This window comes from Tursiops truncatus, chromosome 16 (assembly GCF_011762595.2).
Source record: "Tursiops truncatus isolate mTurTru1 chromosome 16, mTurTru1.mat.Y, whole genome shotgun sequence".
Lineage (NCBI taxonomy): Eukaryota > Metazoa > Chordata > Mammalia > Artiodactyla > Delphinidae > Tursiops > Tursiops truncatus.
Genome location: NC_047049.1, coordinates 60005192 through 60018138, shown reverse-complemented (window position 1 = coordinate 60018138; position 12947 = coordinate 60005192). Strand labels below are relative to the sequence as shown.

The window sequence follows — 12947 nt, the reverse complement described above, 5'->3', positions numbered from 1 at the left end:
CACACCTGCCTTTTCTCCCTCTCCCATGTACCAGATACTGCTCCTCACAGCAACCACCCTTTCCATGCTACCAGTGAAGAAAGTGAGGCCCAGAGAGGTTAAGTCACTTATACAATGCCACACAGCATGGTAGACATGCAGAAAGGACAACAACCCAGGACTTTTGGTCCTAGCTCCTTCTGCTTCCCTCACATCATCAGACCCAGGCAACTCTCAGCTGAGAGCCAAGAGAGGAGAAAGCCAGGATTTCAACACTTTGTGCTCTGCAGACTCAGTACTGGGGCTCACCCTCCCAGCAGGATAGGTGGTCTCGCATCCCACCACAGGCTAAACTGGGTGCATGGGGAACATGGCCCTGCCCGGCATTCTGCAAACGAATGCTGACAGCCTTCCAGGCACCAGCTTCAACGGGTTGACTCACCAGTGATTTGCTGGGCAGCTGATATGTGGTGGATGCCATTCTAGACGCTGGTCCTGACTTCAGAGAACTTGCAGTCTGGGAATGGGAGAAAGACAGACCATCAGCTGGAAAGCCCAACCACATGTGCTATGGTGGGGGTGGGGGGGGTGTCACTGTGGAACATCAAGAGGCTGGAATGACGTCGATCTGAGCGGGGTGATCAGGCTGCTGCTGGAGGAACCTTGGGCAAATTAATTAATCTCTCTCAACCTCAGTTTCCTCATCTGTAAAATGGGCTGGTCGCTGCCTAATAGGGCTTTTGTGAAATGAGGAAATGCAAATCAAGTGCTTAGCGTGACACCAGGCATAGAGTAGTAACTTTATAAATTTCAATAAATTTCATCTACCCATATCCTTCTAGTTGACTCTTTCAACCAGAGTGTAAGCCCCATGAGGGTATGCGCTGGGTCTGCTTGTTCACTGCTGTATTGCCAGTGCCTAGAATGGCACATAGGAGGTGCTCAGAAAATATCTGTTTAATGAGTGCATAGGAAATGGCCCAGAAGAATTAGGAAGAGGCAAAACTATTCAGTTGCCCTTGAAATGGCCTTGCGGCCCTCTTCCCTCCTGGCTCCCCTCCAACTACCCACACTCACAAAGCACCCCAGCATTCTGCCAGGGAGAGCTGCCCACTGCCCCACCACCACTCTGCCCTGCACAGCTGAGGAGCTCCACTCCAGCTGCCAGGGTACACATCTGTCTTCTCACAAGCCTCCTGCTTTCTCCAGAGGGTAGATTTTCTGGCTGTCCCTAAAGCCACTTCCATTGTGTGATGAAGGTGCAGCCCTGGGACCCTCCTTTCTGCCCTCCCACTCCCCCATGTCATCAGCTTGGAAGAAATTCATTATTCCCAGAAAGAAGGATGGTCCTGGATGTCCTGCACAAGGTCACAATAAGATTTTTCCAAACTTGGAGCAGACTGTCTCCCATGGATGAGGGTCCTTGTAGAGAAAGGGATAGACTTTTGGAAGAGGGGGTTGTGCTGGAATCTTGCGGCTTGTGGTATGGGACAGTGTGTGTGTGTGTGTGTGTGTGATGGTGAGGACGAGTGAAAGAAATGGTGATTCAGCCTCCATTGGGCAATGGTGTTTTTACTCCAGCTTTAAAAAATATATACACTTTCCGCTAAGAGTCATTTATTCCTTTAACCATTCTGTCATTTAGCAGCCATGCATGAGTATCTCCTGTGTGCCTGGCCCAGTGCTAAGGGATAATGAGGGAGCCAGACAAACTCCCCGTCCTCCCCAAAGGGATGATTAGCACTGAACAAGTCATTACAAGTGGGCCTGCTTTATGACAAAGTCTCAGGTGCTTAAAGAGAGTCTTTGTACTGTGGCGGGGCGGAGGAGGCCCTAACCTATCCCAGGGAAGCTGCCCCACGAAGCTGAGACCCGAAGGCCAAGGCCATGTGAAGGATTTTGTTAGAATTCACATGCTATGGTGGAAAACCTTTAGTTAATTTTTAAAAATTTATACATCCGGGACTTCCCTGGTAGCACAATGGTTAAGAATCTGCCTGCCAATGCAGGGGACACGGGCTCAATCCCTGGTCCGGGAAGATCCCACATGCCGCAGAGCAACTAAGCCCATGTACCACAACTACTGAGCCTGCGCTCTAGAACCCGCGAGCCACAACTACTGAAGCCCACGCACCTAGAGCCCATGCTCCGCAACAAGAGAAGCCGCTGCAATGAGAAGCCCATGCACCACAACGAAGAGTAGCCCCCGCTCATCGCAACTAGAGAAAGCCCGCACGCAGCAACGAAGACCCAACGCAGCCAAAAAAAAACAAAAACAAAAATTATACATCTGCATGGTAAAATTTCTAATAGTGCACAATGTTACACAGCAAACACTAAGACTCACCCCACCCTTCTCTCCTGACCTACCCGTCCCTTTGTTACAGGCCTTGTGTATGCCTGTGGTCACAGTCCACTTTTCTCTCCCTTAATTTTTTTTTTTCAAATGGGATCATACTACATCAGAGGTTCTCAACCTGGGATGATTTTGTACCTCCCCCCTGCCCAGAGGACATTTGACAATGTCTGGAGATATTTTTGATTGTCACATCTGAGCAAAGGGGATTCTACTGTTATCTAATGAGTAGAGGCCAAGGATGCTGTTAAACATCCTACAATGCACAGGACGATCCCCACAACAAAGAATGATCTGATCTAAAATGTTATTAGTGCTGACATAAAAAAGAACGAAATAATGCCATTTGCAGCAACATGGATGGACCTAGATTGTCATACTGAGTGAAGTAAGTCAGAGAAAGACAAATATCATATGAAATTGATTATATGTGGAATATTAAAAAAAGGTACAAATGAACTTATTTACAAAACAGAAATAGAGTCACAGATGTAGAAAACAAACTTATGGTTACCAAGGGGGAAAGCGGGGGCATAAATTGGGAGATTGGGATTGACATATACACACTACTATATATAAAGTAGATAACTAATAAGGACATGCTGTATAGCACAGGGAACTCTGTAATGACCTATATGGAAAAAGAATCTTAAAAAGAGGGGATATATGTATACGTATAACTGATTCACTCTGCTGTACAGCAGAAACTAACAACATTGTAAATCAACTACACTCCAATAAAATTTTTTTAAAAGTCAACAGTGCTGACGCTAAGAAGCCCTAGCCTATATAAACACACTATGTCTGCAGCTTGCTTATGTATAATATATACACATTATTTATATATAAAATTATAACATATTGGGTTGGCCAAAAAGTTCGTTGGGTTTTTCTGTAACATCTTACGGAAAATCCTGAGCGAACTTTCTGGCCAACCCAATACATAGTAGATTATTCACGTCAGCATTAGTAGATCCACCTCATTATTCTTCGTGGCTGCATAATAATCCACTTCTTGCTCCAGCATATTTTATTTAGATGTTTTCACTCTTTGGCTATTGCAAACATGTTTACTGCAAGGAGTATTCTTTTCATACACTTGCCTTTCAGTCATGTGTGAAGTCAAAGCATAAACTGCTGGAAGTGACATGGACGAATCAGAAGGTTCATTGGTATTTTGAATGACCTCATTTCAAGTCTCTGGGGCATAGTCCATTGGGAGAGTGGGTCTGGGGTTCTGACAAAACAGGGCTGTGGTCCCCAAAAGTCTGGTGGAAAAGCTCCTGTTTGTTCTCATCTACAGACAAGGGTGTCCTGACCGCTCATCTCTCCACAGGACCAGGTGTCCCCCACCTGAACAACGAGCCAGGTCCTGAGTGATGTCCCCAAGCTGAGTGCCCATGGCCCTACCCTTCCCCATGGAGAAAGGACTCACTCTGCCCCAGGACTGCCGACACTTTCTGCACAGCCTGAGAATGAGGAGCAAATATGCCCTTTTCCTGGCTTTTGTGGTGGTGGTTTTTGTCTTCATTGAAAAGGAAAATAAAATCATATCAAGGTGAGGGATGCAAGCCCAAGTCTTCCCTATCAAGGTGGGGTGGGTGGGGGCAGAGAGGTAGCTTATAGGGCTCTCTGTGGACCTACAAAGGCAATCCCTCAACCAGTAATCATCAGACCTCTCCTGTGCCCAGGCAGTAGGTCATGCCCATGTCCTCAGGACCGCACAGCTGTGAGACTTGGGCTCCAGACTCAGGCAGTCTGAGTTGGAATCCTGATTCTGGCACTTTTTTTTGGCCGCAGCGCACGTCTTTCAGGATCTTAGTCCCCCCACCAGGGATTGAACCCATGACCCCTGCAGTGGAAGTATGGAGTCCTAACTACTGGACCGCCAGGGAATTCCCCTGATTCTGGCCCTTTCTAGCTGTGACAGCTTAGACAAATTATTTCACTTTTCTATCTTAAGTCTCTCTTCTGTAAAATGTGACTAATAATGGGGCCTGCCTTGTTGTAAAGATTAAATAAGAAAATGTAAAAGCGTTTAGCCCTGTGCCTGACACACAGTTGGTGTCCTGTACTTGCTGGCTGTGGTTATTATTATTAATTAACTTCCTGGCCTAGGATGATGCCTCACATTAACAGCATATCTCCTATACCAATCTGAAGTCATGGATGAGGGTGAGGCAGGGTCCTGGTACAGATACTGTGGTGGGCAGGGCTGCCATGTTCAGCTGCCCAGGTTGTGCACTGTTCAACTCCAGGAGTGTGCACTCACAACAGCTACGCTGGGAATGCTGCCCCCTAGAGTTGGCAGTGTACCGCTGTGTGCAGTGGCCCTGCTAGTGGGCCTGCAAGACATAGAAAGATTTCACAGACCTTCTCTCCCAAGCACAACCCCTGCAAGAAAGTATCAACCAGGATGGGTAGGTTAGGAATAGGGCTATGTAGTAGGCACTATGTCAGTGCCCTGCCTGGGTTCCTTAGCATGGACTACTCCAGTTTGTGCCTACTGGGTCCTATTGCAAGATCCTGCAACTCTCCACCTGAGGGCATTCTCTCCACCTGCACACTGGCAAGCCACAAGTCCTGGGGAGTAAATGCCTCTGGGAGCAGCCCTCAGCCAAGGCCAACTGGGAGCTTCACACCCCTTGGGTAGAGAATCCTGAGGTGTGTTCAATCTACACCGTCTCCTGGGGTTCCTCCGGCAGAGCGATTTGGCCACAGGGGTAGCCTGCTCACCCTTATGGACTTCCTTTCCTCCCTGTCTCACTTCCCTACCCCTCTACCCGTTCTTCCTGTGATCAAGTCCCAAATAAACTACTTACACTCAAATCCTTGCCTCAGAGTCGGCTTCTGGGTGATTATCCTGGGATGCTCCTCAGGGTGGCACAGGGGATGGAGTCCCCAGTCAGTCATTGACCCCGGTATCCCTCTGTTCTCACAGGGTCTCGGACAAACTGAAGCAGATCCCCCAATCCCCGGCAGATGCCAATAGCACCGACCCAGCCCTAGTCTTGGCCGAGAACGCATCCCTCCTGTCCCTGAGTGAGCTGGATTCGGCCTTCACGCAGCTGCAGAGCCGCCTGCGAAACCTCAGTCTGCAGCTAGGCGTGGCGCCGGCAGAGGAGGCTGAGGAGGAGACCACAGAGTGGGAGCAGGAGTCCCGCCCACCCGCCGAGGCCCCGCCCCGGCGCCACTTGCTCCTCATGGCCACCACGCGCACGGGCTCCTCGTTTGTGGGCGAGTTCTTCAATCAGCAGGGCAACATCTTCTACCTCTTCGAGCCGCTGTGGCACATCGAGCGCACGGTGTCTTTCGAGCAGGGCGGCGCCAACGCCGCAGGCTCGGCCCTGGTATACCGCGACGTGCTCAAGCAGCTCTTCCTGTGCGACCTGTACCTCCTGGAGCATTTCATCATCCCGGCACCCGAGGACCACCTGACCCAGTTCGTGTTCCGCCGGGGCTCCAGCCGCTCCCTCTGCGAGGACCCCGTCTGCACGCCCCTCGTCAAGAAGGTATTCGAGAAGTACCCCTGCAAGAACCGCCGCTGCGGCCTCCTCAACATGACGCTGGCCTCCGAGGCCTGCCGCCGCAAGGAGCACATGGCAATCAAGGCCGTCCGCATACGGCAGCTGGAGTTCCTGCAGCCGCTGGCCGAGGACCCCCGTCTGGACCTCCGCGTCATCCAGCTGGTGCGCGACCCCCGCGCTGTGCTAGCCTCCCGCATGGTGGCCTTCGCCGACAAGTACGAGACCTGGAAGAACTGGCTGGCCAAGGGACAGGACCAGCTGAGGGAGGAGGAGGTGCTGCGGCTGAAGGGCAACTGTGAGAGCATCCGCCTGTCCGCTGAGCTGGGCCTGAGGCAGCCGGCCTGGCTGCGGGGCCGCTACATGCTGGTGCGCTACGAGGACGTGGCCCTCAGGCCGCTGCAGAAGGCCCAGGAAATGTACCGCTTTGCAGGCATTCCCCTGACCCCGCAGGTGGAGGACTGGATCCAGAAGAACACCCAGGCGGCGCACGACGGCATCTACTCCACGCAGAAGAACTCCTCGGAGCAGTTTGAGAAGTGGCGCTTCAGCATGCCCTTCAAGCTAGCGCAGGTGGTACAGGCTGCCTGCGGCCCCGCCATGCGCCTCTTTGGCTACAAGCCTGTGCAGGACGCCGCCTCGCTCTCCAACCGCTCCGTCAGCCTGCTGGAGGAGCGCGGCACCTTCTGGGTCACGTAGGGGACCCGGGGCGTCAAGCACCCCTCCTGGTGAAAGCCCCGTCTTGCCTGCCTCACCCAGGCCAGCTGGGAGCCTGCAGCGCCGCCGCGGGGGTGGGCGGGAAGACGTGCAGGGCGTAGGTGGCGCCTGCGCTGTAGAAGTAGGCCCTCAGCCCGCTCCCTTCCCGCCCTAGCTGTGGGCCTGGAGCTTCCCGCTGAGAACAGGACAGTGGCCAGTCCTTTTGAGGGCTGCAAACCCAGACCTAAGGGGCTGTGGTGTCCTGAGCAGGCCCAGGCAGGCCCGAGCCTATTGACAAGCCTTTCTCGCCTCTCTCTCCCTCTCTCTCTCTCTGTCTCTCTGTCTCTCTGTCTGTCTCTCTCTCTCTCTCTCTCTCTCTCACACACACACACACACACACACACACACACACAGAAATATACATGAAACACACATAGGTGCCTGTAGACCCTGTGGGTCAGAGTCCACAAATATTTAACAACCAGAAGGGGTTTCAGACACTGACTAGCCACAGTCAGACCCCCTGCTGTACTCAGTGTCAACCTTTCAGTTTCCGAATTTCTCCATAATCCAGTGTGGCATCTGGGTGGGTCCCTGGGGAGAGGTGAAATCCGCTCTATATAGAGCTACAAAACAAACACACACATATAAAGACAAATACCTACACTCACACCACACAGAGAGGCAGAAGAACATAAAAACACAAACACACACACAGAAAAAACCTTCCCCGTTGCCTTATGCTTTATCTGTATCACACACCTAAAGAAAAGCCTCTGCTGACCTTTTAGAGTTATTCGGGGAGGGGGGAATGATATACGGTCATGGCCCATGACCCTGTTCCCCATCCAAGCTCGAGGCTGAACGGTGGATGCAGAACTGCCAAGTCCATGGCCTCTGCCCACCTTAGATGCTCGTGGCTACCTCCCCTGACCCATTCGTGTCCTTGCTGCTAGCAGGCAGCATGGTTTGAAATGGCATGGCTGACCCTCGTGTGATTGCAGCCCGAAGACCCTGTCCTAGCTCAGTTGGCTCCCCGAGAGCAGGTCCATATTTGAAAGCGGCCTCAAGCCTGACTGGCAGGAGCATCAGTGGTCCCTGGAGGCAAAAGGCAGCTCATGAGTCCTGTCATTTCCGGCCAGGCCGCTGTGGGGCAAGGCGCAGAAGGAAATACAGAGTGCTCCTAAGGGAGAAGTCACATCAGGATACCCCGTCCCCCGAGAAGACAGGGACAGAGGTCAGCCACATGGTTGGTCGTCATGGTTATGTGGTTAGTGTCTGGAATTCCTCATTTAGGGCTCTGGGAAGAGTATTGCTCAATGTGGGATGGGGTGCATGTTTTATTTTTTTTTTAAGTTATTTATGGTTTGGTCTCTTGTGGCTGTGTTTTCAGGTTTGTTTCTACAGGAGTGCTGCTTGGAAGCATTGTGGGCTTGAGGGGCTGAGGGGGGCCAGGAAGACCAGTGGGGAGCACTTTGGCTCCTGCTGGAGGAAGAGGAGGAGGAGCCTTCCCCCAGAAGAACCAGAGCCAAGGTGGCCACATGGCAGCCCACAGCGCCCCACGGGCTTTTTTGTTTGATCCAACGTGGAACAAATGTCAGAAACCAGTGGCGTTCTTTGCTGAGTGTCCAGAGGCAGCATAAATTAGCAATCCTCATCCCCTCCCCAAGAAGAGGCCAGATTTGAACATCTCTCCCAGGTCCTAACATATTTCCTGGGGCGTCAGGGTCCTGTGACCAAGCAGATGTCCCCAGAGTGGAAGCGTTTCCCCATTCCCACCCCAAACTAGGGAGCAGCACTCAGTACCACCTCAGAACTTGCAGGAAGCGTCAGCAGTTCACTAAGGGCTATTTCTGATTTCCTGGACAACCTCTGTATCAGATCCGTCTCATTGTCAAGCCCAGAGGGCTGAGTTTTGTTTTGAGTATTATGGGGAGCAGGGAAATACAGGATCTGGGTCCAGCTAGTGTTGCCATAGGGAAGGGGGGGGGTGTCCTGGCAGGAAGCCAGCCTTTGAAAAGGTGAGGACAGTGGCCATCTTGTGGGATCCATTACAGTCAGTGCGTTTGAGCTGCTGGGTCTCCATCACCATGGATTCAGCCAATCGAGGAAGTCTCTAGGTTTTCTGTTCCAAGAATAAATTGTGCCGGGAAATGGCTCTAATCTGGGGTCCAAAGGGACTCCAGCTCTGAAAACTTGATCCTGGGGCAGAGTGGGGCCAGGATGATTCTGGCAGGCCCAGAAGTACTGGCCATTCTTCCCCAGCCCTTGCCCTGCTCCCTCCACTGTTCCCCACCTGGGGGTGGTGGGAGGCAGGAACCTCTATCCAAGGCCCTTTCTGGTTCCTGGGGCCCTCCTAGTGTGGACTGCAGACTTCTTCCTTCTTCCCTTACTGTGCCTCTGGGGCCAAGGCCTCCACCCCTGAGCTCTGAGGACTATGCCGAGAATGGACCTTTGGGACTTCTCAGGACATTATCAATTTGTACACTGCAGGTTGACTTAATTTATTTATTTTGTGAAAAAGAAGAGACAGAAAATATTTTATTTTTTGCAGGGACTCAAAGCTGTACCCAAATCAAAAAAGACGATAATAATAGAAACCATTCACTTCATACATACAAGGACACTCCAAGACGATTCAGAATACACGAGAGGACAAAACTGAGCGTGGGAGTCACGATGGCCGCAGGGTATTTTTTTAGCTCGGTTTCCTCTTGTTGATTTGAAGATATGACAGTAAGGCCCTTTCTGCTATATTACCTTTGTCCAGGTATCTGAAATAGGACACACCTCAAGAGAGTGTTGCCTTGGGCTTAGCAATGCTCTGGGAACCCTTGGGGTTTAGGGAGGAGAGGGAGGGATGACTACTGACTCTACACTCCATGGGACCTGGTTGGAGTAACGTGTGAGGGGTTTTCAGCAGGGAGCTGGGCTAGGGGAGGTGGTCCAGCTGGGAGCTAGTGCCTCCTCTTCCAGCGAGGCCAGCCCTGGTTTCTCTGCTCCCTCTGGCCCCCCACGAGCCTTCACCTCCACAGCACCCACCTGCCTGGAGACAGAGGGAGTGTTGAGGCCTCACCTCCGCCCACCGCCAGCTTCCTGGGAACAAGAGGCTCATTCAGCAATGAGCGTTTATTCGTTTTTCTTTTTCTTCATGAAGACCTCTTTAGCCCAGCCTATAAAAATAGTTCAGAACATTCCAGGCCTTGGTGAGACAGGGCAGTGTCCAACACCCTCAGGCTGTCGCCACTGCTGCCCATTCCTGGCTTCTCCTCTGGGCCTTGTTTATAAACCTTGGAGTGGATGAGGACATGGGGGGAAGGGTCTTTGGGAGCAGGATTTTGCGGGGGCAGGATTCCTGAGTCCCATGAAGAGGGAAAAAGAAGAAGCAGATCTCTGTAGCATGGCCCTTGCAGGTTATCACCAACTTATTATTAAGGTTGAGAGACATAAGCAAATTCTAGCCCTCTGTCCCTTTATGTGATGCACTCACTTGAAAATAAGTAACCAAATGAACAGGGGAAAAAAATGTTTCCCTGCCAGCACCCTCAGCCTGGGAGCTATGCCAGAGGCTGGTCTAATGGGGCAGCTGCTAACCAAACCCTTAAGAGCAGAGGACCCAACCGACCCATTACAAGAACATCTTTCCCTTCCACCTCTGCTTTCTGAACAAGCTCCAGGAGGTCCCTGTCCCAGAAGACGTATGCTTGGCCTAGAGAGCAGACAGGAGATGTAAGCATCAGATGGTCTGGTCCTGACCCTGAAGGTCTCTTCCAGCCCTGGTTCTGTGTTAATTGACTATGAGGCCTATCCCTTCAGAAGCCCTGGATTATGAAGGACAGGGGCAGAAGACTGGATGGCTATGTCCCCAAGGCAGTCCTCTCCCACTCCCATCCCCAAAGACTGAAAGCAAAGGTGGGTCTCAGAGGGGTGGGTTCCTGAGGCAGGGAGAGTGGGGTGGGGGAACAGATGCCTGCAGAGGATGCTCCTTCTTTAAACTTGTGCAGTCTGACAAGCTCCAAGAAGTGGCTCTTGTTAGTCTGCACAAATTTAAAGAAGGAGCGTCCTCTGAGTTCCAAAGTTAATGAGTTTGCCTGTGAAGATTCCTAGCACATGGTCCAGCTAGAAGGCAGGGAGGCGGCCCAGAGTTTCCTGAATGTAGCCACATGGCCTTTCAACTGCCCATGGTTTCAGAAGAGTGGAAGCTGCTCTTTACCTCAAAAGGATGAAGCAGAGTTGGCAGCTCAGATGTCATAAGAACTTCAAGATCCTAGGGTCTTGTGACCTTTGTCATTCCATACTGTGCATGGGGGACTAGTTAGTTATGTGTTTCCAAGATTACATGGTACCATCCTCAGGGCCTAGCTCATACTGTAGACCAGGTATTTTACTTGTATTTATTTGTCAAATAAAATGACCTATGTTCCTTGCTTCTTCTGTCATTGGGCTTGAACTGGTCACCCCCTAAAGTCTCCCTTTCATCTGTACTTTCTAGGCCAAGTCTGCCTGGCTCCCCTGCTCCCTCCTGGTTCCTGCAAACTCTTTTTGCCAAGAATTTTGGCCCCCTGTCATGTTTCATGGGCGCATAGTACAGGATACCCCTTCATGGCCATACGTGGCCATGGTATGTACATATGTGTCCACACGTGTGTATGTGTAGCATGTAGCTCAGCCTGCTTGGCCATGTTGCTCCCAGCCCCCTTGCCGTCAATGTCCCAGATGTTCTTGTCGTGGCTACAATCTCCTGGAAACACAGGGGCTGCCTTCAGAAAGCTGGTGGCCACCACCAGTCAGGATCTTCTCTGCAGAACAGAATGTGAACCCATCACCTGATGGCTTACTTGATTTATTTAATTAAAAATGAAAACGCGCAATGAGCAGAATCTGAAATGTCTCTGCCCTCTTTTTTGCATTTATTCTCAGCAGCAACTGGGTTGTAAAAATTTAACAGGAAAATTTGTACGTCAATTATATCTCAATAAAGCTGGAGTGGGGAGGGGAATAGGAAAAAAAAAAAAAGTAACAGGGAAAAAAATTAGCAGCAGTAGGAAAGGGGTAACTTCCAGCATGAAGCAGGTCAGAAAAACTGCCTACTCTTCAGGGGTGAAAGGCACAAGGGAAGCATGGATAAGTGCAGAGGGTGTGATGAATATTCTTTTACCAGAATGGCAGAGCTGGTGATAACTGTTTGGAGTTGGCTACAAGGATGAGGTCTGAGAGAGAAATACCTCATCATTGTCGGGGAGGGACAAGAACATTAGCTAAAGGTCAGGGGACCTGGGGACAAGTCCCAGCCTTGCCACTCTCTGGCCCTGTGAACTTGGGCAAGTCACTTCCCTTAATCTGTACCCCAGTTTCCGTTAGAATGAAAGGTGTAATTAGTAGTTGATAACCATTGTTCCAAAAAAGTCCCTTTAGGGATGGATTGAAGTCAGCTGAAAGGGCAGGCAACGCTCTCACTCGGAGCAACTGTGCGTTCATTCACTTCACATGTTGAAAGAGTACTTAAGATTTCATTTGGCCTTCAACAAAATCTCAAAAATCACCTGAGATTGCCAAGAACACTTTCAACTAAGAAATTTAATGCAATTACATTGCTGTATCAGTCATATCAACTTAGTGCAAATTAAATTTCCACGCTTTTGTTTCCTAACAGCCACCTGGAGGGAATGGGCATTTCCTCAGGGAAAAGGGCGAGGGTTCCTTTTGGAACACAGGAAGACAGAGCTGGTGGAGCTTTGTGGGTTTGGGGACAGACGGGAAGTAGGAACTGCAGCAGCCATGAGGAGGCAGAGAAGAGCTGAGCACTGGGGACAACGGTCCCTGGAGTGAAGGGGTGACAGAGTGAAGCATGATATGAGGAAATGAGACCTCTTCCCCAAAACTCAAACCTGTATCTCTGTCATTCCACCCAGGCCAGGTCTTGGAAGCTCAAACCATTTCCCTCCCAACCCTTAAAATATAGGAGTCAGCACATGACATCCCGACCTGGGTGGAACCTCGGCCACCCCGTCCCCAGCCAGGTGCCATTGCTGTGTCCAATCTGCTGGGGACTGGATATATTTAGTTTAATTTCTAGGCTGTGTTTCCTACCACAAATGGCCACCTGGAGAATCAAATTGCCCTAATCATAGAGCAGAGACTAGCGACGTCCCCACGCACTGGCCCCCTCAGCCACCAGCCTAGGCTGAGCCTCCTTTCGCTCCCAGACCTCTTAGGGTTCCTGAATCTTCCTGCACTACACCCCAAGTTATCCACCCTGGAAAGAAGCCGAACACCCCATGGGGTCTCGGAGGGGCAGTCAGCTGGCTCCATCCCTGCAGGCAGTTTGATCACCAGCAGAGAGAGGCCTTGGACTTGTGCCACTTGCTCACGGAGCCCTGCCAGGCCCCGCA

General features: G+C 51.1%; 1 protein-coding gene across 3 annotated transcripts in view; it reads left to right on the top strand.

The window, feature by feature from the left end:
- Nucleotides 1–11435, top strand: part of CHST3 (carbohydrate sulfotransferase 3) — a 41223-nt gene extending 29788 nt beyond the window's left edge. For 2 of the 3 annotated variants that reach the window (XM_019936127.3, XM_073793507.1), the window contains 2 exons: nt 3672–3893; nt 5277–11435. In XM_019936127.3, coding sequence (XP_019791686.1) covers nt 3736–3893; nt 5277–6558 — 1440 coding nt within the window. In that variant the 5' untranslated portion in view covers nt 3672–3735 and the 3' untranslated portion in view covers nt 6559–11435. Of the gene's footprint in view, nt 1–3638; nt 3894–5276 lie in introns of all 3 variants that reach the window. The other variant, XM_033842421.2, reaches the window with a different exon arrangement.
- Nucleotides 11436–12947: the final 1512 nt, after the last annotated feature.